Raw genomic sequence first — 24,911 nt, 5'->3', positions numbered from 1 at the left:
CCACTTCAACATAAGTAGGAAAGCAGTTTAATATTATCTTTAGTAGAACCATTTCCTTTTCGTCTAATCTATCTATCTATCTATCTATCTATCTATCTATCTATCTATCTATCTATCTATCTATCTATCTATCTATCTATCTATCTATCTATCTATCTATCTATCTATCTATCTATCCATCCATCTATCTATCTATCTATCTATCTATCTCTCTCTCTCTATCTATCTATCACTCTATCTATCTATCCTGTCTATGTTCAAGCATGAAAGATTTGTATCTTCGTCTTTTGCTCTGTTGTTCAAACTCCAATCTGCAGAGAGTATTTCATCACATATCAAAAGTACATTTGTCTAAATGTCAGAAGTTTTATTTGGAGAGTTCAAATGAACCAGGAGACGAATGAGACTGAACTCCTGTCTGCTCTGATTTGGTTCCTCAGAGAAGAATACAGATCTCCGTCCCTTGTTCCCGTCCTCTTTCTCTGCTCTACCTGTCTCCCTCAATGCGCTCTAATTGTCTGTGATTTCTCCTCTTGTTGGAGCGTCTCACAGCTGATACAAAAACCCACTGAGCCTTGAAAAGGCAAAAAACATGAGAAAAGAGGCCTGAGGAGAAAAAAAAAAAAAAACACGGAGCGGGAAGACGGGAGAATGCGTTTGATTAGCGCACAAGTTTGCTGTTCGTGGCGACCTTGTCTGAGAGCCACGGAGCCATTGTGTTCCTGGTGCATGTGTGAATGTTAGAGCGAACAGAGGGGCTAAAAAAAGACCCACATGGGAAACATGCACACTGACATTTCTTAATCAAATATGGCAATCAGGGGGCCAACCGAAAGCATACCATTTGCAATCCCTTTTAATTCATAATCAAAAGCCGAGCAAATGAGGGAGAAACCGAGAAAGACTTGGGGGGGTTGGGGGGTTGGGGGGAGAGGGAAAGAGAGCGAGGGAGAGAGAGGGAGAGAGAAATGCAGGTCATTACATCTCTTTTTACCGGCCCCGACGAGAGCTATGTAGAATTAATCAGAGGCCATTACGCTGTATTTACTTACCGCTGCGGGGGCTTGGATCTCTCGCTTCCGCTTCCTCTGGATACGAACCCTGATATGATCCCGCTCTGCCCCGACCGCGGACCAGAAGATGGAGCGGGGGGGGGCTAAGAATAAGGGCATAATGAGAGTGATCCTGTGTGTGTGTGTGTGTGCTTGTGTGTGTGTATGCACGTGAGCCTGTGTCTGTACTCCTGGATATTATGTTGCATCAGGTGGGTGTTGTTATATGCACCGAGGGCCCGGGTGCTGCAGAGAGGAGAGGAGCTGGGGAGATGCTCTTAAATCAGAGTGTTTAATCCCCCGTGGGGTCAGTCTGCGGCCTCTGATGTTGACTCACAACTCAGACTATCACACATCTCTCCCCCTTTCTCTCTCTCCATCTCCCCCTTTCCCTCCCTCTCTCCCTCCTAATGCACTGCTGCCATTACTCAACCGTGTCCTGCTGCTGCCAAAATCTACACCATAATGGGGCCTGGGTCTGCAAAAAATTCGTGTCAGTATCGAGTTAGTGCCACTTTCTAAAGAGCTGTTAAAAAAAGTTGTAACTAATGTGATTTTTATTGTTATTAATGGTTCATAGTTGAGTACTGAGCCAGGGTTCAGTACTCAATTATTTTTTTTAATTATTCTTCCTGGTGAACATTACACAGATGTTTTTATATAATCTACTTATGCAATTTAGGTAAAAATAAATAAGAGCCTCTAAATAAACAGTAAGGGGTTAAGTTAAAACACTGACCATGAAGAAAGGCATTAAATTGCCACCTCTTATCATAATGCTGAATTATGACCCTGCGTGCCTGCACAGGGTGGAAGCCTCCTGAGCCACTGTCCATGGGTGTGTGTGTGTGGTCCAAGTTTTACTCATGTTGTGAGGACCAAAAGAGGATCCGCACAACGTAAATCACTTTTCAAGTTCAAGGTCAACAAAGACATGGTCCAAAAACAACAACATTTCCTGTATTTTTTTATATCTCCACAAATGACAGACTGTCAATGGTTTCAGGAAACGAGAAGATAGGATACACTTTCAAAACAAAAAGGAAAAACTACATTACAGTTTTTCTCCATTGCTTTGGCTCATTTCACGAAACAGAAATGACATTCTCAGAGCTCTAAGTGCAATTGGCAAAATAGCACATATGGTTCAGCACAACTACATAGATCACCTTCAAAAGGTCATATCTCACCCAAAACAGTTAACTCAAGTTTCAAATCCAAATCATTTTCTCATATAAATAGTCAGTGCCCCCAAAATGAAAATTTCCTTCTCGATTGCTGTGGCTCATCTCTCAAAATAACATAGATGGTTCAGCAAATCTCAATAGCACACCTGCAAAAGGTCATATCTCTCCCAAAACAGACAACTCATCAGTCAAATCTAAATCCTTTTCTCATACAAATAGTCAGTGCCCCCAAAATGAAAAGTCCCTTTGGCATTGTTTAAACACTACAGGTCAAAATGTTTAGATGATTTGTCAGTATGGCAGTGGACCATAGAAATATCCCTCATGTTATGTGTATCAAACAGAAAAAAGATTTATTCAAGGTTTCACATAAAATATGTTTATTGAACTCATAGTGCCATGGGAATTGTTACAGTAATTGCCATACATCATGGTTACAGTAACAGAAAATGTGTACAGCACAATATACTGTCAAACAATAAGCACATCAAAACTAAAATTTGGTATAGTGAGATATGACCTTTTGAAGGTGATCTATGTAGTTGTGCTGAACCATATGGGCTATTTTGCCAATTGCACTTAGAGCTCTGAGAATGTCATTTCTGTTTCGTGAAATGAGCCAAAGTAACTGTAAACTTACTGTGTGATTGGTGATCAGATGTGTGAAACTCAACCTTGATTACTAAAGTTCTAGTTGCACCTGAAAATTAAGCCGATGATCAAAGATATCCTTATTACAGTATATACCATGATGTTTTTCATGGTATTATGTGCCTGTACGATTTTGACAGTGGAGTGAACTATTGTGCAGGTGATGATGTAAACAATGAAATGTTCTGCAGAGAACAACCACTTGACTGAGAAGAGACAGTCAGTTTTGACCAGCAATATATATTTAATAGGTAATTGGGCTAACTGAAGGCAATTGTACCAAACCATTTGCAAAGGTGAGCTAAATCATTTGAAATTTGTGCAAGCTGTTGGAAATTGTACTTGTCATTGCAAGGATGTGCTAATACAATTGCAATTTGATTAAAGGAATGAGATATTCCAATCTGTTGTGAACAAGTGCCCAGTGGTTTGGAGGTTTGCACGTGTTGTTTTGAGAATGTCATTTCTGTTTCGTGAAATGAGCCAAAGCAATGGAGAAAAACTGTAAAGGGCTTTTAAGAAGAAAATTCATAACCATTTGTAACGTATCACTTCATTCTGCTTCTGGAATGACTCCAGGCACAAACTCACCTTTAGAGTTCCATCAGGAAGGATCAACGACAACATATATATATATTTTTTAAATCCATTTATAAAGGATTATATCACTACAATAATCTATGAAGTATGTTGTTAGAAATATAAAAAATGTACTTGTGAAAGGCTCTGGATTTGCAATAAATGCAAAGTCTAGTAAGTCTAATAACATGTATTACTTTAGCCCTTTAACAAAGTTAAATAATATTTATAACTTTAACCTTAAAAGCTTAAACAAGTACACGTAAAGTCTGTGGCTGTAATTGTAAATGTGATTATGAGATCTATCGGAGACTTAGATTCCATTGTCCTACAAGGTTTAGTGGTTTTGTGAATTTATAATAAACCATCAGGTAGGAAATTATACATATTCAAATGTAAACATTGATAAAGATGTAACCCAACGAGAACAGGACGGGTTGTTTGAAAAGTTTATTTTCCTCAAGGCCAGTTGGAAACGGACTCTGTTTTCTTTGCTGCATTATTATAAGACTTATAATAATAAGTATTATCAGTTCTAACACCAATAAATAAATGCACTCCACATTTTTCAAGCTTTAAAACCATTTAGTTAACTGTTTGCCTACAAAACACGAAAACAATTAGGATGTCAAACATTTCAAAAGAGGAGGGTCTTTTTTTCAAAGAAATAATATGAAAAAAGCAAGTTAGAGGAATATTTGTCCCAACCTGGCAACCACAAACCTTTAATGTCCTTAAATGCCTCATTCATGACCTATAAAGAATGAATAAATGACTTATAAACCATTAATAAAGCCATCAGCTATAACTGATAAAGCTTTTCTGATTGTGTGTTTTTATTGGAAAGCGATTTGGATCTTTTTTCACCATCCTAAACCACACCCTGAAAAAATATGCACACGCAGGTGTTTCTAGGTATTTTTGCCACGTGACCTCCTGAAACTGCAGCTTCAGGGTCGGCGTTGAGTGACCACTGAGGTCAACCCTGCGAGCGGGATGGAGAACTTCAAAGCCCCCGACGCTGGCTGACCACGCCATTACAGCACAAACCTCTTTAAACAACTGATAGGGAGACAAAGGAGGCTGCGGCATACTTTCTGTGGCCGATATGAGCAAACAGTTAATGACGTTGACTCAAGATTGCCGGGGCTCACCACTAAAGGAGTCTGTCGTGGAAAGAGAAAGAGCCGGTGGAGAAAAGAGAAACAAGGGAGCGAACAAAAGGAAGGCAATTCAACACTTTAGTCATTTAGTCTACATTGTTGTTTGCCTGTTTGTTGGGTGTGTCGGAGGAGTGGAGGAATGCTGTGTTTAGAAGTGAATAATTGGCCCAGGCCTTGAATGACACATACAGGCACAAATGTAGCTGCACACAAAGACGCGTTTCATGAATAAAAGATAATTTACGCAGACTGAAAAACACTCACGGAGTATATCACTCATCAGGGAATTCAATAAGTTGAAAACGAACATCACGCAGTGGATGAGGTTCATTGTGTTTGGTGAATTTTTGTTGAATGATATGGACAAATACAGGAAAAAAGATGCACGAGGCCACGTGTAAGAAACAAGTTAGTTTTACTTCTATTTTGTTTAGTGTTGCAGTTTAAGTTTCTGAACATAATCAATTCCTTTCAGCTTCCTGGCAGATTTCAACAAAATCTGACAAAAGAGAAAACATCATCAACTCAAACATATTTATCTGCTCCTATTTCTCTGGTAGTGATGGAAGAAGCATCCAACTTTATATCTAAGTAAAAATAGCAAATAACAATGTTAAAGTTACTCATTCAAACCCATTTGAAAAACCATATTATATATCTGAGTATCTGTATATATCTCAAACTCAACGTGAATTGAAAGCCAGTGAGAAGAAATGGGTCTGAAGCAATATGTAAAGGTTTTTAGGGTCTGAGCAGTTCTGATATGAAAATACAATATGTACAAGTACAAAGTGGAAGTATTATGTATATAGTTGATCCAAACTAAAATTCACAAATGGCCTGAAACCTGCAAAAATTCATTTTTGGCCACTTGGAGGCAGTGGAAACAGGCAGAAATCACATTAGTGCTTTTTTTGTGCATGTTCACATCCAGCAGATACGGAGTAACGTTAGCTTTCACTTGAGTTGGTTTTTCCTGTTGTTCAAATCCAATACTCTGCTTCCTTTAGCCTCTTCTGCAGAGGGGGATGTAGGATTTGTTTCTACCTCAGGGGCCATAAAAGGGGCACAGTTTACACAGAGGGGCCCCTCATGTGTCCAACATCCATGGACAACTCCTCATTCAGTAAGGTGCACATTTAAATAATTTCTTATTTATAGTTTACTCTGTAGCTTTGAGGAAAGTCACACATCATTGAAAACATAGAAGTATGTGAAAATTGGTCCTTGTTTAAGCACATTTTGTACTTAAAATCCCCCCCAAATATATTCATATTTATTGTTAGGCTAGGACAAGTGATAGGGGCACTTCAGGGACCAATCAGATTTCAGCTGGGGCCAGTGCCCCCCTTGGAACCACCCCTGGATACGGCCCTGTTTAAATGGAGGCAAATATCTGACTCCTCCAGATATCTGTGATCGGGTGGTGGAGTTTATCGGCGCCCTGCTGACCCACAGAGTAAGACGAAAATTCTCTTTGGGTTTCTCGAGAGCAACTCCTCCCACAAACACTTTGTAGTCTAAATGCAATTAGAGACATTGTTAATATAATTGTTTTCTACTGCAACTCTAAAATTAAAAACTTTTCTGATAATGCACACGTCTCATTAGTCCTTGGATGGTCTCACAAAGATTAAGAAAAAATACATTTTCTCTGCTTTCACCTTATCAACTAAATTAGATTCTGTAATAAACCACTTCCACATTTCAGTGACATATTCGAAAAGGTAGAAATGTCATTCCTGTACCTACAAACAATCAATCAATCAATAAAATTGTATTTGTATAGCCCATATTCACAAATCACAATTTGTCAATTTGGTCTCTAACATGGTGTGACATCCTCTGTCCTTAACCCTCTTAAACAAGAATGAGGAAAAACTACTAAAAACTCTTTTAACAGGTAAAAATACGTAGAAACCTCAGAGAGAGCCAATGTGAGGGATCCCTCCCCCAGGATGTACAGAAGTGCAATAGATGTCAAGTGTAGGAAAACATCATCAAGATGAAGGTTTTAGCATCATTACACACAGTAAATGCATCATGAATAAACCTCAGCTCCTCACACAGTGCATGTACATGTATATCTTACAGGTGTGTCTCTGTAAGTGAACCGAAGCCTCCCACAGCTTCAAACACTGAAGTTTCCTCTGACTTCCTTTCTCCTTACAAACACAGAGCCAGACAGACGTCTCCGGCTCACAGATAGCACCGCAGCCGCTCTGCAGCAGCCAGCCCGAACACTGCAGCTGATTCCTCCCACAGCGTGTAATTTTCTCATTTAGCTCACAAGCGTTGGGCCTGACACCAATTAGCATGGGGCCCTGACCTCACACGTCTGTACCGGGAGGCATGACGGGCGAAACGGCTCACCACGTGGCGCACCTCAATCAGCAGCTCGCACCCTCGCTTCTATTTTGCAGCCATCAAATCATCACCGTATATACATAATTCATAGCGCTGAGATTTGGAGGTTTATTATAACCCCCTCTCTAACTCTGAGAGTATGATTATATGTCAGCTTCAACTTTGTGAAAATAGGAGGATGGGCTCTTTCTGCATATCATCTCTCGAGAGCCCTTGTTTTACTTAGTCTCAGTGTCCGCTCCATGTTGTGGCGTTGAGAGAAAGTCCAGCTTCATGCTCGTAACATATACATCAACGATTGATAGTTATGATCGAGTGAAAGTAAATGTTAGAACGTGGACTCGCTCTCTATCTGCTGTGCAAACGTGCAGAAATCCATTTTGCTTGGACATGTTATGCAATACCACATCTCACCATAGGAGGGTGGGGTCATACCAAAGTGCTGGTGCTGTCACCCATAGCCTCTGGGTATGTCTGAGGCGAATGTCATTGATGAGGGAGAAATGGGGGGAGGGGGGGGGGTCATCTCATCTAAATGTAATTGTGAGATATGACGAAAATTTGATTGGAGGCAGATTCAGTGTGTCTTCTCACTCAGGTACATGATGCAGGTGTGTGAATCAGGGAGGAATAACAACAGGATGGAAAATAAACTACAAAAACCTTTAAAGATGATTGTTTTCTTATTGTGAAACTGTCTGTGACTCACTGTAGTGACAGATATTAGCATCAATCAGAAGCTCGACACTCTGATGAACTTTGGTTGTTTCTTCATTAACCTCATGAGCTCTTCTCCTTGTGGAAATGCACATCCAGTGGACTCACATTATATCTGATTAGTTTCCTGAAGCATTTATTTTGATCTAATCTGATGATGTTTGCACTTGTGTCTTCAGGCTCGCGATGCATACTTGCTTACATATGGATATGTATGCATGCGCATGCACGTGCGTGTCTGCATCAGAGTCCATTTGCATGCAAGCATATATATGTGTGTATGTGTGTGCAAGTGTAAGTGTGCAGCATGCACATGTCTCTCCTCCTTGATGTCGTCTGTGCTCCCCACCAGGCAGCTCTTGGCCCCCTCCTTTCATTGCTAAGAAACCATCCATTCTGTGTGAGTAATCAGAGCTGTGCCTCCAGGAGCCCAGCCAAGCCTCTCATCCTTGGGCTGCTCAAGAGCTGCTTTAATTAACCATCATACCACAGATGGGATCGATTTTTACCCCCCACCCCCCACCTCCTCTTTCTCGTGCTTTCTCTATGCCTCCCTCTCTGCCTGCCTCTCCCTTCTATCTCTGCTGCTTCTTTCCTGCACCCTTCTCTCCCATACACAAGCCCCATAATTGCACTGGAACAGTGCCAGCCGCCAGTCGGGCCCCAGACTGCAGGCCTCTCCTCTCCCTGTGTTCTCCTCCTCAGCCCCTGGCCTCACCTGCTCAATACCTTATTAGTGTCAGGATCTGGAGAGAGCCATTGCGGATTAACTAAAGAGATGTGAGATTGATTTCTGCCCCTGCAGATAAAATTGAAGTTTCCTTTTTGTGTTGCGCGCACAAGTGTGTGTGTGTGTGTGTGTGTATGTGTGTGTGTTGATAGAGGCTGAGAAAGACCAAGAAAAGGAGGAAATATGTTGCAAAAAAACACAGAGTATGATTTTTCCTCTTCGCCCTGACAGGAACATACTGTATGCATGAGCACATGCATGATGTTTGTGTTTGCACATTTCTCTTCTCTAGTATGTATGAGGGTTTTTGAAACGAGGGTTTGCTAATTTGCTATTGGAAGACCCACTTGAGCCTCTGCCTCTCTCACAACAAATTAATCCCCCCTCTTGCTTCACCTTCATTGGTTTTCATGTGGCGCTATGGCGGCACTAGACAGACTCATGTCCCTCCGTGCTGCACTGTATTCTAGAGAGAGCTCCCCCATCCACGCACACACACACACACAAGCACAAACACACACACCCTCCTCCACCTCTGAAAGTCTGATCTCAGATTCTAATCTGCCACAGTAATAGCCAGCAGAAATGACCTGTTGCGGGAAATTTGTTCACGAAAATAGCGCCCTATTGATTATTCATGGCACAGCGGCGGCTATATGTGTGTCAACGAGGGTCTCAGAGGCGACCAGTTGGCCGAGAGATTAACATCCATTTCAGAGATAGGTGAATTTGTGGTGGAGGGGGAGGGAGTGGGTGGATTGTGTGTTTGGGGAGTTGCAGGAGGCAGCGGCTGGAGCAGGGTGGAGGGTTGTCTCCTCAGGATTGTGCTGTAATCACAGGCCTCCGTCTGCATGGCACATCTCAAGAGTGGTGTCAGCTGGGCTCTCTTCTGTTTGCTGATAGTAGGGGGTCAGGCCTCTCTCACAAAGAGGTGCGTTTGATCCTCAGGTATGGGACACAGGGGGAGAGAGGTGACACTACTGAATACTAACAGGGCGAGCTGCACGGCTGCTTATCTCTCATCTGACGTGTGTGTGTGTGTGTGTGTGTGTGAGGTGCACATGTTTGACATCCTAATGGTTTTCGTGTTTTGTAGGCAAACAGTTAACTTAATGGTTTGAAAGCTTGAAAATGTTGAGTGCATTTATGTGACTCGAGGCCTGAAAAAGTGGAGGAACTGGAAGAAGTTCTACTTTTCTAACACTAATAATAATTGATACTGATAATATATTTTATACTATGTCTCATAATAATGCAGCAAAGGAAACAGAGTCCGTTTCTAACTGGCCTTGAGGAAAATAAACTTTTCAAACAAATCCTGTCCTGTTCTCGTTGTTGCGAGGGCAGGTGCATTGCCTTTGTGCGTTACAGCTGCTGATTTGTATTGTGGTGTTTGTGCGTCTGTATAGCAGCCTTCGCGGCGGCGGTTGTGTAGCAGTTCATGGGTCCCAGGGCCCAGCTGCCAGAGTGAGGCAGAAGAGTCAGACATCATTGTGGTGTGATTTCCTCCTCTCCTTGCAGATGGAGTGTTTTTGTCAGAGCGAGGGCCACTGTGATTGCCTCTTCGCCACCGGTGTCAGCCCAGGATAATACTGCAGCCGTCCCCCCAGGAACAAAACAGGATCAGCGCAATCCATTTTCTTTTTCTCTGCCAAAATGGAATAATTTCAAAGAGACAATCCCTGGTAGCCTCCAAAGCCCAGGAACAAAAAATCAAAAGGCAACCATTATGGCAAGAATTGGGAGAGAGGTGTTCCACCTTTCCCCCCTGGCTCTGCCAAATACTATGGCCGGCTCTAACTAACAAGCACGGCCACAGATAGACAATGAAAGTGGATCGAGCGAGCAAAGCTAGCAATCTCACAAAACAGAACCCTTAAGCGACACATGAAAGATGCATGCACACAGACTGCAGATGAAGGGGGGGGGAGAGGGCGTAGTCCCTGTGCATGGCCCCCACATTAGCTGCTGTGCTCAGATCTTTACATTCAAAATATGAGTCCATACATCGGCAGCACACCGAGCTCTATGGCAACCTGCCCTTTACAATCCTGATGACACTTCAGCAAAGTGCGGTGGCTGAGAGAGGGCGGGAGCTGGGAGGCTTTCCCTCAGAAAGAGCTGAGAGCACCTTATTTGGAAAAGGGGCTAAGAGTGTTGTTGTGATGCCTGACTCCATATTCTCGGGTCATAGATATTCACAAACCTCACCTCCCTTTTTAACCGTTCTCTGGCACATCGGTCTGGAACAGGGAGCCATCCGCAGCCGGCCACGTGCAAACAAAGACGTGAGGGCGCTGGAGCTCGGATTGATGTGTGATGAAGACTCTTCTTCGGGTGATTTCCACTGCACGTTTAAGATGCAACTGAAAAGTGGCTCATCCACACTCACCTGAAGGTTTTTTTCTTCTGTCCCTCCCTTTGTAACCTTCAAGTGAAATAACTCTTCACATCCCTCTCACGAACTGGGCGAGAGACATCCCATGACGTTTGAAACTCTGCTATGCACGGGGTGCTTGAAAAGGACAATGTCGGAGTAGCTCTCTATTATTGTACAGTGTGAATGAATGAAGAGTGATTGAGTGCAGTACTCCACGCCACCTATATGAAGCAGAAGTATTGCAATGTGAGGGCCAGGGAAAGAGAGGGGAGAGGGTGAGAGAGAGGGCGAGAGAGCTCTAGAGGCCTAAATGAGGTGAAGGGAAGTGGAAGTGTCCAGTAGGGGGTCTGCTGCTGTGGGAAGAGAGAGAGACGGGAGTAGGAGGGGGGTGGGCTCGCTCTGAGCAGCGCCTGGGCCAATGCACGAGGGTTTGAGGCTAAGTGTCTCATCAGCATCCAGCTCAGGTGCTGCCGGGGCCCACGCACTAACTATGCCCTGACTTGATTGTAATTGCCTGAATTCAACTCCCGCTGCTGCCTCCTGGCAATATCACAGGCACATTTAACTCCGGAGAGCCTGGGGGCCGTGCAGCAGGGCCACAGAGAGCAGCTGACTGCCTCTGACTGAAGCCTGTGGGCTGCAGGGGGATCCTCTCTAGTGCCTGGTGGGGGAGGGTCACAGGTGCATGCGACCCCCCCGACCCCTTCCTCTTCTTCTTCTTCTCCTCCTCCTCTGCGGTGCTTGTGAACATGAAACAAGTGCGACTGCTTGGATGTGCCCCGACAGTGATGGCATGAGCACGACAGAGGTATTCGCTGTTTTGATTTAACCCTCTTGGTAAATTTGACCTCGTACAAACTCATCCACGGTTGGAAAATTGAACTTCTCTTAAAACGAAAAAACCCATAAATGATTCAACATCATCTTTAACATCTCCAAACAATCCGAGTAAAATAAAAAACCCAGACCACCACAGCCACTCCAGTGTTTATCATGTGTCCAATTCAAAGCCGGGGGAGTACGTGCACTTGATTGCTTCATATTGCCACCTACAGTACTTTTATTTTACACACAGTCGGGAAAACCATTATCATGCCGCGGTTATGCTAATGTTTTGGATGCAGAAAATTGCTTGAATCTGCTTTTTTATAAAAAGAAAAGCAAAAAAAAAAAAAAATCCTCCTTATTCCAGAAATAATTGAATGAAAAACACGAGACCACCGTGGACAACTTCGCTGTGAGTGCATTTGCAAATCTGTGGTTATAACTGCTCACGTCTGAGTCCCTCTATTTGTGACATGTGTGCCTGACAAGGGCCTGAATGAAGCACGTTCCTCTCACGCCAACAAAAGCCCTGATTAAAAAAAAAAAAACAATACATAAAAATCACAACTATAATAATAAGAGGTAACACGTAATCCAGTGTTTCCCCGTTTCGACCGGCGTGGCAAACTGCAGCAGGGTTAACTTAAGAAAGTTAGCCTGTGGCGCTCCTCATCCTGTGATAATAGGACTGTCTGTAATGAAGAACAGGCTTGATGCCAACAGGTGGTCTCTTTAAAAAGACCAGAGCCACAGCACTCAGGATGAGGGGGGGATGGGGGGGAGGTGGAACTGCCATGGCAAAATGTGTCAGAATCTAATGTTCTGCAGAGTGAAAAGCCTGTTTTCTGTCTTTTGTTCCCGGCTGGAGATTCAGCCTTGTTCCTCATTGTTCGCGGCACAAACGAGCAACAGTCTTTTTTGACACGGAGCCACAGATGAATAAAGACTGGAGCTGACTAGTCACAGGAAAGAGCTTTCTTTCTGGAGGGCCTGGAGCCCATTAAGAGTTTGAGATATGAATGGATATGAATCCTCTCCTTCGACCCCACGAAAAAACGGGGGAAAAATACAACCGGACCCATAGAAGACAAGGAACACCTCTGTGTCTTTTTCACCGAGGTTCCCAAGGATATTACAAGAAATCAGGCCGAGGGAGGAGTGATTGACAGGCAGGAATTACATAGAGTCAATGAGGAAGTGGCTCTTTGTTAATTTGAAAGGCCTCACTCTGCCCACCCAACCCTGGAGCGACTCACCACTGACACTGATGTTGACATGTTGACTTTCTATTCTTGAAATGAGGCTCTGGGAAAAGAAATTGGGGTCGTTGCAGGCGATTTACAAACTACGTCACCTCCATGCAAACTTTACGTTATGGTTAAATTCGGCGTAGGCGGCGGCACACACCGTGGAACAAAGCAGACGAGAGGAGGACGATGAGACGTGTAGAGAGACACTCCACGGGGACGCTGCAGGCTCGGCTCGTTGGACAGATGATCGGTGGATCCCGGGTAAAACGCAGGGCCGCAAAACACCACCTTTTGTCCCGGGCCCCGTAATCCATTTGTTACACATTCAGAGCAATTTGTCCTCATTAACCCTCATGAGGAGGACTGTGTCTGAGACAAAAGCTCCCGGGGAACAATGAGAGCACCCCACCACCCCACCCCACCCCACCCACCCACATCCACATGGCCGCGGCTCAAGTGCTCCCCCTTCCCAGGCGCATTGTGGCCCCCTCGTCGCCCAGAAGGTTCCAGTCTGTGAGCAAGAGACGGACAGAGCCGGACGAGTGGGGTACACCTGAAAGAGGGAGTGAAAAAAACTAAAATCCCCATTTCCGCGTTAAGAAAGAAATATCTCCCCCCCCCCCAAAAAAAACACGAAAAAACACAATGCAGCGTCTTCTATTGTGTCCAGGTCACTCCATCAATCAACTCTGAAATAAATCCTGACATGACGTACAAAGAGCAACTGCAGAGAAAAGGAAGGGGAGTTACAGTAATTTTTTGGGGACGTGAGAAAGTTTCTATTCGTCCGCACCTGTTGCAAGATTTACTTTAAAATGTCCGTTTGTATTTTATTCTGTGAGAAGAAGCACAAAGTTAGTTCAGTGGTGAAAAAGTACCTTCAACTTTCAACGGTGCTGTGGATTCAGTGCTTTTATTTTCACGAGACGGGTCAAGGTACCTGCATCAAAAAGCGTTATAATTGTTGCCATTCGTTTAAAGAGAACTTCATGCTTCTTTTTTATTAAATAGATATATACATGAGGAAAATATCAACTTTGTCAAACTTCCTTTCATGACACTTTTGAAGTGCTTGTACTTCAGTATTCCCTTTCGATGCTCTGACTTCTACTTGTCTAGATTTGCACTTCATGTATTCTGAGAGCTGCAGTTACTTTGAATTTAAGTTTATTTCCATACGTACGAGAACATCACATGAGGAACTGTGCCACAGCCTCAGGTTTTGCAATAAAGGTTGGTAGGAGGTCTTAAGGAGGTCACAGAACACAGATTCAACACAATAGAACTGTACCGTCTGTTAACAGGATCAAACCAGCACGCCACTCAACAACTTGATCGCTCTACACACCTGTATACCTTTTTCTTTGTTTGTCACAGAGTTGTCACTGAAATGTGGTGAAAAGTGACAAAAAACTGAAATGCTAAGAACTTTAAACGGCCTTTGTGTTACAGTAAGACCACGCGTTACAATGACGACGCACAAACAGACTCACTAGATGAAATAACAACAGCAGTTGTCATTATGAAGTAAATGTTGATTAATGGCTGATGGATAACAATGCTTTCAATGTTTAGACTGGTTCCCTGAACTCCTCCCTTCCATTATGCGTGTTTTCCACACACAATGACATTTTGCATAAAAATACAGACTCACATTTATAAAGCGCATCTTCCACCAAAACAGAAAGAGTAAAGAACTTTAGTTTTACATTTAAAGAAACATGTGGACATGAAGGGCTCTTTCTACAGTGAGGTTAACACGATGCTGTGTTTCAGCTTTAACTTAAATATCAGTTTTAGTAATCTAATATCATTATAAGCCTCAGGGGCCATTCGCCTGCTGGTCAGGTAGTTTAGCTTTTTGCTGATATCACCGCCTTAGTTTTATTTCAGTATACTTCTAATGGCAGCATTTCTCGTAATGAAGTATTTTTAAATTCTTGTATTGGTCATTTATTCTTAAGTGAAGGATCTTTTACTCTCACCATTACAGAAATAAAAATAAAACTCTTTTGAATAACCCTTCACTGCAGTGTGTGGTAAACTGTTCAGCCACTTGCTCAGTTAAAACTCTACATTCACTGAGGTCTTTAATAAACAAGTCGGCCGCCGCAGCAGCAGCGCATCATTTAACACGGGTTTGTTGGGTCTCCGATGTGTTTTCCAAACAGCGTTTCAGTAATCAGGTCATTTTTTTTTAATGACAGCCATTAGAGGTGATCATCATCACACAGCGGTCAAGCACATAAATCAGACACCCTCGCTCAGATTCATTTAAGTGAAACACGTGCACACAGACAGACACACACGTGCACGCGTTCCCACGATTAGACAACAAAGAAGTAAACAAAAACACTTCATTGTCCTGTTCTCATGGAGATAACTTCACCCCCTTTTATTTTGAAATTCTAGAATATTTTTGGTCTAGAGGAGTTTTCTCCTCTTTGGCTCAGAGACTGATGTAAACATCTGGGCACTGGAACACGGACAGCTATAAACATGTTTCCCCATGTTGCTAATCTACATTGCAGGCTGGCAGTGGTTTTACATCTCAGCAGATACCAGAACTAATCATGTTCCAGTCTGACAGAGTCGAGAAACATTCACTGTGAGCTGCTTAAAAACCAAAACCCATTAAATCTGAATTTTAGAGAATTTGATGCTTTTTGAGGACTTGCAGGCACAATGTTTAACCCTGACTTCTCAGCAGAGTCGGACAAACTTTAATATTCAGACTCTTTATAATCATTCGCTTTGGATTCCACATTCCTAGATTCTTTATGCACCAGCGGGTTCGTCACATTATCACTTCTTTGTCCCGACAGTCTGACTCTTCAGTCAAGGGCACATTTTCACATTTGTACAAAATTCTGTCTGACAAGTCAAGTTAAAAATACACTGGTTACAGTTCCTCACATCCGAACGTTATGACCTGATATTAAACTGAACATATTAGTGGATTGAACTGTAGGTCAAACATTTGAACTTTGGGAACTTTCTTCTCTCCTGTGATCGTATCAATGATGAAAAGCGTTAGTTTTCATGAGTTTCTAACAATAAAATAATCACTGGTTGCAAGCACATGTCACATTTAACAGTTAAGTCATGAGTCCAAGTTTTCGTAAAAGAAAAACCCATTTATTTACAGAGAAATTACTTAACTTGACTAAATATTAGGATATAGATAAAGAAGCATCACGGTAAGAGCGACAGCGCTGACGAGTCGATGAGGGACAGAAAATAAAATACAGGAAATATGTATGAATGCATTAGAAAATGAATTGTGTTTGGAGCATCGATCTGTATTGGCTACAGCGGACACTCTGCTCCATATCCAGGCCCAAATTCATTCACCCTTTTCAGCAGCGCTGCTTTCACTGCATTGATCTTCTCATCCAGCTCAGACAGACTGCAGGCCTGAAGGACAAGGTGAGAAGGAAACTGATCAAACCACCCAAACAGTTTAACCTGCACTCACAATGTGGAATGAAAGGAAACAAAGCCGCTGCTAACCTGAGCAGGTGCCGTCTTTGGTCGCTTGTGCAGGTGACTCTACAAAATAAAAGCACACAAGGTCACATTAGATATTTTAGATTAGTACAATTTCTAGGCCACCCAGAGGTTTGATAAACATACCAAGGTACCTGCCTGGTTCCTTTTTACTTCAACTCAAGGACAGAAAAAGAATGTCCAGAAGAGACACAGATTCCATTTGATGTTAAGATGTTTATAAATACCCAACCCTGGGCTAGGAGTTTTCTGATGTCTGTTTTCCTTTCACAAAAGGAGAACGCGGCAGGAGATTGAACAGTTCGTATTCATAACAGGAAAATGTTGAGAACATTCAGGAGAGCGGTGGTGGTGAAGGAGAGGAGCTGGAGGTAAAACACCAGCCATGACACAACCTTCATCATAAAGCTCTAGCATCTCGTTGTCTTTCCGAGTGGACCTCTCCACGTGTTTGGCTTCTTTTTATTTTATTTTTAAAGAGAGATATATATTTGTATTATTTAGCACGGGGAGAATTATCCAGACATTTTCCTGATGTTCTCTCAAGTAGGCTCACTGGGACATTTTACTAGGGAGCGAGCAGGATACGTCTAAAAGCAGATATTATAAAATACAAATAAGTGAAGAGCAACAGACACTGATTTAAGATTATGAGACAAATATAATTTATAGTCGTGACATTTATTTCTAAATTGTATTATGTTTATTATATATTTTTGATAATAACTAGAGATAGGAAAGAGAGGAAGAGAGAAAACATCTGACAATGTCCTTGATCAGAGTTCAACAGAAGACATCATGTTAACGAGTGTGAGGCCTCACAGAACTGTTTATTTTTAAGTTTCTGCGTAATCTGTTAACTCTAGAATTATGTTCCTGAAATCCTCGGCCAACTGTGTACAGCAAACACCGAACTACAGTACTTTCAGATATTGCAGAGGAAGAAGATGAAGAAAAAAAGGAAGACGAAAAAGTGGTGCTCCGAATATAAAAGACCCCATCAGTTTATTCAAAGACACTCGACATCTTTTGCTCGGCTCACACAAACATGCAGTGAGTCAAGAGCAGACGGAAAGCAGCGTACTCACAGAAGCAGCATGCTGTGCTGAGAAATACCAGTGTGAAGAGACATGCAGTATCTCAAGCACACTTACTCAGATAACTAAACACACACTGGACAGACTCCTTCAAGATGGGAAATTAGAGTCTGTGTGACTCCAGCTCCAGTCTGTCGGGTTGAATATGAAGTCCAATAAATTACTGCCGTGTTTTTCCCCGAGTCTGTGCGTCTCTTAAAAGGACGGCGGAGTGAAAAGTCCTCATTTCTGGAGTCAGCTGTCTGCGCTGACCTAAATGTTAAAAGTGAATGTAACCAAAACGCGTTGCATGTTTGATTCACATCAACTGAAGTGTCGCTGAAGGGGGGGGGGGACGTGTTGAAGTATCAGGACACATCAGGAGGGGAACTCTATCGGCATCACGCACAAACTCCTCTCACTCAGTATATTTCATTTTCATCAGTTCTCCTACAGCACACCAGTGTTCTACACACTGGTTTAGGCAACAAACCCATTTATAAAGTAACTGATGTGAAGTGGACCAACTTATAATACTCTTTAAGAACTTCTGACCACGAAAGTGACTCTTTCTCTAAGAGACTGTGTTTAGCCGAGCAACAATTACTTATTTCTATTATCTTTTTCTTGATTGAAGCAAATCCAAATGTCCAGAATACATGATGTTATACCTCTACACACCTGCTGCATCAGAACCTGGTGAATTCAAGCTCCTGCAGGTTCCTCATTTCATATTTAATATCTTTCTTTTATCCGTCCTGCTTAATTTCTCATTGTCATTTACTAACTTAATACTATGAGAGAAGGAATAATTACTATATATGGTATAATATAACCTTTTTCATGTGTCTGTTTCAAAGCCAGAGGACTCACCGTGGACTGAAAGTACTCGGGTGAGAGTCCTTCCAACTCCAGGATCCGATCCTCCAGCTTCTTCAGTCTGTGGTAGACACTCAGTGGAACCGGCCCCGCTGGGGAATGAAACACTTGTTGAAAAGCCGGAGAACTGATTGTTTTACAAGACAAAGTCAACAGATGTAGCTGTAGAGGGGGCTGCGAGTAAAGAGTTTTCATTGAGTGAAAAGATTTAAATTGGTCTGGATCCTGGACTAGTTCATATTTGACCGTGTCACATTGTTTACATCAGGTAAAAAAAATTATGAATAGCTTTTTTCTAAATCTCATTATCTCAGAGGAGATATATTTAGTAATCTCTTCATAGTTACATTTCCTCTGACTTGAAATGTTACAAAAACAATGAACAGTTTAAGACGTGTTACAATCAACATCAACATTAGAGACAGAGTGAGACGCACTGACTGAAGTGTTTGTAAAGCTCTTGTGTGTTTGTCCTTCTCTGACCTGTCGGCAGTTTGAGGTGATTCTCGATGTTGTGAAGTCGTTCCTCTATCGCTGCATTTCCACAGTTTCTCACAATCGGCCCCCTCTCCTGCTCCCCCGGCTCGCCTTGGCCTCCCCCGCCACGAGTCTGGGGCCCATACGTGTTCACCTGCCGTATAACTAGCCAGTCGAGGGAAACGACACATAAACACAAACTGTAGCTCAATATTTACCACAGGCTAGATGATAACAACAGTCCTTGGTCATGTACAGTGCATGTAGATACACTAAGGAATAAACCAAACCCTTGACAGTTATTATTTTGATTTTATTATCTAATAATAATAATTAGCAGTTATTTTTGGGGGATTTTCCTGCAGCATGGTCAACCAAAAACAGTGAGAGAGTACAGTGGCCTTTTAATTATCTGCAGAAATTACAGAAAAAGATAAACATCATATCAGTAATTATAAAAATGTATTGGTAAGCAACATTTTAAGATTTTGGATGAGGTGACTTTTTCTGAATTACTGTGTAATTTGTTTTAATGATGGTGCGGTTCACGGATGTCACACTGACATTAGCAGCAAACAGTTTTTTTTCTTACCTTTCACATGACTTTTAAAACCAGGATAAGGAGTGAACACTGCATCTGTTCTGGCACAACTGTTTTCTGCCGGGAGAAAATTAGAAAAAATGTAAATAAAATAAAGAAAATAGATATTTAAAAACGATATATACCCACTCGGATTTTATCACAATTAGTGTGTCCTGGTTTCTAGAGCTGGTATCTTACACAGGCTTTGAATTAAAAAAAAGAAAGCCCTTCTGTCTGATGTTTTTCTCGTCGAAGCTGGTTGTGTTTTGAGGCCGAGTGTGTTACCTCCTTCAGCCCCACTCTTCGAGCAGTTCAGCCTGACCTCTCGCCTGTGGAAATCAGCTCTCTCCCAAACATTGGCAATCTGTGTGCAGGCTCCCTCTCCACCCTGCCCCCAACCTCTCTCCCATTCTCACCCTGATTGCAGTCGATCACGTTGCAAAACTCGCGCACATTGTTTTCATTGATCTCCATCTGCTTGCGTTCCATAAATGCAGATATTCTTCTCTGAATCTGCAGTGACAAAGGAGAAACAACACAGATTAAACGATACGATGGATTGATGAGGCTATTGATGGGTGTGGAGAAGGTTGTTTTTTTGACTCCTTAATGATAACCATCTGCAACACACACTCATTTACATTACATGGAATGAGAAATGTAGTAGGCAATGATTCCAGGTAGCCCCCCACTCAAAAAAAGTTGAATTGCTTTCCATCACCACATGATGGAATATGAATACTGTTTGCTCGTCTACCAAAATAAATGCACAACAGAATGGGGCCTCTTGTCCTTCATCCACATGCAATCTCAGAGTAATGAGCATCCACTTCATAATTCATCAAGGACCTGGCCCTCTCTCAAAGCCCTCCAGCAATGTGGTCTGTTCTAACCGACCACAGCACTAAAGAACCCCTTATTTTCTGCCCAACTCATCTTATCGGGTCTCTATCAAGCGTTTGCTTCACCGCGGCACGGCGTGTGCACGTCCGCGGCAGCAATTACTTAGGATTATTCATTTGCTTGAAACGGACTAAAGAGGGCTCGAAAATTGTCACAGCTGAGAGATCTGCTGACTGATCTGAGACCCACCTCTGACTTCCCGGCTCTGATCTGCACCATGACGTCATCGGCCGCTGTATCGCTTTCCTCCGTGGCCTCCGAGTTGAGAGGATGGCGCTCCGACCGCGCAGTCGTCCGCTCTTTGTGTGAAAACGATGTGACTGTATCATCTGGAGTGTTGTCTCTTGTAGATGATCGATCACTTTCAGCATCCACGAGTGTCTTTAAGCTTTCTGAAACGGCCTAAATACACAGAACACTTTTTGTTTCATCTTGGCAAACAATATGCTTTAAAAACAACTGATTCTCAGCTACACGATAAAAAGACAGGAAAATATTAAGCTTGTGTCAGCTCAATTTACAATACAATCATTACATGTAACCAATACAATTAAAATGTGTATATAACTTACTGTGTGGCCACATTACCTGTAGTTTATTGATATGCTCCTGCAAACAGCTGTAAACCTCAGCAGCTGAAGACGGAGGATTCACAGTATTGGTGTTGACTTCTATTCTCAAAGCTCCATCACCTAAGTTGAGCTTGAGGGGAAAAACACCAATGAAAGTTTAAGGGTCGCTGCACAGACAGGTATACAGCACATATAGTTTCTGACATGGAATAACAGGGCCTCAGGCTTTTGCAAACATTTGTCAAGTAATTGATATTTACTCAGGGGAAGACCTGGAATTGAATTAGCCACTATTTCTTTATTCAGTTAATCTTTTAGTCACTTTACATGAAATAAAGCAGGAATCAATATCAGCCTCTCTTAAGTGTAGTAGCAGTTTTCTTTTTATTAGCTTTGTTTTACATAAATGTAAATTGAATGTGGGCCATAAGTCGGATAAAATAAACAATATGAAGTAATTTGACATCTTAACAGGCCGTGTGAACAGTTCTTAAACTATTTTATTAAAAAAAATGGTTATGTATTTTTGTAAGTTAACCTAAATTCAAACAGTGTAGAAATGCAGTCTTAACAGGGCTGACGATGGAGAAGTGATTTATTCTTGCAAGACAAACGACAGGAATAAAACGATCACATATGACTGAACAAGACTAAAGGGTCCTACAACGTGACAATTAATAGTATTTTGTGAATGTTTACTACTGGTTGGTGAATCCTTTAATTTGAGTTAGTGTTTATTTCAGTTTGACCAATGATGTGAACTGGTGATGAACATTGAAAAACTATTTCTACAATGTTACAAACCAGATAATCTTTAAAAAATTTTATAATCCCTTATGTGTGGAAAAAAAGTGGTGCAATGCAACTATAATATAGATCCTATAATTGTATTTGTATTAAAAGCAGTTCATGTACACCATAAAGGTATAAATACATTACATTAAAACAATGTACAACTGCAGTGTAAACAGTGTAAATACTGTGGAAGTGAAGATTTGTTGCTTTAAAACCAAAAAAAGGAGGAATAATGAGACTTTGGAAGTGAGATGATTTAAACTCAGGGTGTGTAAATGTGTAAATAAACAATCAGAGTGAAAAGCAGCTACAGGAAGCAGCAGCTGCTGTGGATCAGTAACATGGAGATAGATTCTGTTTAAACAGGTAGAAGCTCAAGTTGTTTTTCTGCATTTTGACAGGTGAAGCTCCGCAGGTGTAGTTGAGCATCGACGAGTCCACGGAGGAGCTAACGTGCCCGGTGCTAAAAACATTAGCATGTCGCTAGCTAACGGGCTGAGCGGAGAACCGCCGCTAGGGGCTTCGCGGTTTCAAACGGCGTCCACCAACCTCGTTCCCGAAGTGCACGAGCAGCTTGAGGAGGACACGGACACAGTCCGAGCCGCTGGACGCTTCTCTGGACTCGTGAGGAGCAGCAGGAGCAGGACGATCAGGAGGAGGACGGTGGTTTCTGCTCCGCTTCATTGTTTCCGCCATTACTGAACACGGCTCGGAATACTGCCCTCTGATTGGTCAGGGCCTGTAAGCTGCGCTCGCGCAGTACATGAAGAGGCCGGGTGCGCGCACGCAGGAACACAGCGTGTACGTGGAGCAGCGTCAAATAGAATAAAATAGAATAAAACAGAATAAAATAGAATAGAGAACTATAGAATAGAATAGAGTAGAGTAGAGTAGAGTACAATAGAGAATAATAGAAAACAATAGAATAGCATAGCATAGAATATGGTATACAATATGGAATAGAATATTAAATAGAATATGGAAGAGAATATAGAATAGAATATGGAATAGAATGGAACCTGGAATAGAATACAATAGAGCTCTGTTGGAAAACTACACAAATACCACACACTAAAAATACTTGTGTCTGTTACAAGAACTGAATTAAATATGTCCGCAGTCTCTCCTACGTTTGTTATAACAAAATGCAAATTACTCATAAGCAGCACACTAACCCTTGTTATTGTATAATTTGCACATCAATGTTAACATGTTCATTATTGATTAATAAATCAAAATTACAAAGAGTTATTAAACAAAGGTAAACAGTGTCTCTCACAACTTTGAAAAGACAAAGGTGAGCAGAAGAAGCAGCAATCTCTCATTTCAGAAGGATAGATAAGATGATGTTGTTGATATAGTTTTGCTGCAGATTGACTCAACATTTCAGCAACACCTTGTTTTTGCAGATGGTTGAAAGACAGACAGAATATTATACAGATACTATTTTATTTAAGGCTGTAACCTTTGATTAGTCTTATGATTAAAATAACTGATTATTTGTAAAAAGATTAAAAATCTTTTTACAAATCTAACCATACGATTGGTTAGATTAACCCTAACCATCTAACCAATCTTATAAACTTCAACAATATATCTTTTGAATTGTACATGGGAAACAAACTCCAATAGTTACAGAAATAGCGGCCAATACATTTTCTGTCAATCATCTAAAAATTGTATTATAGTATAGTTTCTTTTATGATAAAGCATCATGTTAAAGCTGAGTAATAAAGGTTCAGTGATTTTCTTTGAAATGTGGTGGAGTAGAAGTGTAAAGTAACAGGATTTTTATTTAACTTGCTCTGTTACTGTTTTTAAAATGTTGATAAAAAATGCTGTACTTAATTTCAATATCCTCATTTTATTTATTCATTACATATTTGTAGTATTTATACATCTAGTTAGTCCCCACTATTAAGCCCTGACATATCAACAAATAACAAAATGGTTGATAACACAGAGTATTACACATAACAATAAGTTGCCTGTTTATTAACTACATCCTCAGACTTCTAGCCTTCCGATATATGCCACCACCTTAAGGTGGAAATTTCAGTTTCATGTTTATTAATAAAACATTTATGACACATTTTCACAACTGATGTATAATCAATAATTTACATTAATTTATTTGAGTAAACATCTCTGTCTCTGACCATGCACCTTTGGTCCTCAAACGTCAGAAATATAAACTTCCATCTTACTTTTATTACACATTCTCTTTTTTATGTACTTTTTTTTTAAATTTTCATTTAAAATCTGGATTGCATCAGATTAAGTTCATATGTATTGTCTATATTTTCACATTTCATTCCCTTGATTCATACCAAGGGTTCAGATTTTGATATCGGTAATGTTGATAATGAAGAAGCTCCAGACTAAAGCACAGCTGCAGACCTGTCTACCTGGAGACTGGACTGACTCCAGTGTGAGATTTGCGTCTGTAGTTAAACTGTACATTCCATCTCTAACTTGTCCGACAGGAGAAAGAACGGTCGCTCAATTATCAGAACACTGTCCCTCAGACCACAGCGCACTGTGCAGCCGGGCATCGGGATGGGAACCATGGCCACAATGGCGTATTTTTCTGTGTTGAGTGACTGTGGGAAAACCTCCCTCCTCTATTCAGACATTTTTCCCTTCTTTTCATATAATGAGGCGAGAGACTGATGAAGGCAACAACAGAAAAAGAACAATTACAGGCAATGAGAAAGCACAACCACTCAGAACTCAATAATACTCCGTAGAAGGGTTAATCATTTTAGGAAGGGGTCTGGAGACAAGCCTTTTTACTTCAATTCAACTCTAGGGTGATATTTTTCCCCCTGAAACAGGAAGGGAACTGTAACACTTGACACGGTTTGACATGCTGAGCCATTACTGGATGTTCCCACACAGCAAGGAGCTCAGAAATTAAAAGAAATATTTAATTTAGTGCAGCGCCAAGAACAGAGATTAAAATTGTTTTCCTTTATAACGTCCAAGACTTAAGATTTAAGGAGCTTAGATGACGATGTTTTACATTTACTTGTCCTAAAAGAAGCAAATACATAATTTACTTAAACAGTACTCTATTAATATTACCTACAATCAGTCAAGTGCCACATTCATTTTATTTTATCAAATAAAAGTCAAAAGCAAAAGTAGAAATATTAATATATACAGAATGGTAACCATCAGTATTGTATCATATCATAGCATCATTATATATA

The 24,911-nt window shown here is 41.4% G+C and overlaps 1 protein-coding gene across 1 annotated transcript; it reads right to left on the bottom strand.

Annotated features, from left to right (window-relative positions):
• Positions 1-16,017: 16,017 nt before the first annotated feature.
• On the bottom strand, positions 16,018-22,417 carry mbip (MAP3K12 binding inhibitory protein 1). The gene is made up of 9 exons (XM_062397844.1): positions 22,246-22,417; positions 20,918-21,031; positions 20,519-20,731; positions 19,843-19,939; positions 19,436-19,501; positions 18,850-19,008; positions 18,361-18,458; positions 16,415-16,453; positions 16,018-16,318 (listed from the first exon to the last, which is right to left on the bottom strand). Exons 1-9 carry the CDS (start codon positions 22,390-22,392, stop codon positions 16,211-16,213), a joined length of 1,041 nt encoding a protein of 346 aa, XP_062253828.1. The 5' UTR covers positions 22,393-22,417; the 3' UTR covers positions 16,018-16,210.
• Positions 22,418-24,911: the final 2,494 nt, after the last annotated feature.

This window comes from Platichthys flesus, chromosome 10 (genome assembly GCF_949316205.1).
Source record: "Platichthys flesus chromosome 10, fPlaFle2.1, whole genome shotgun sequence".
NCBI classification, from domain to species: Eukaryota; Metazoa; Chordata; class Actinopteri; order Pleuronectiformes; family Pleuronectidae; genus Platichthys; species Platichthys flesus.
This window is presented reverse-complemented; position numbering and strand designations above follow the sequence as displayed.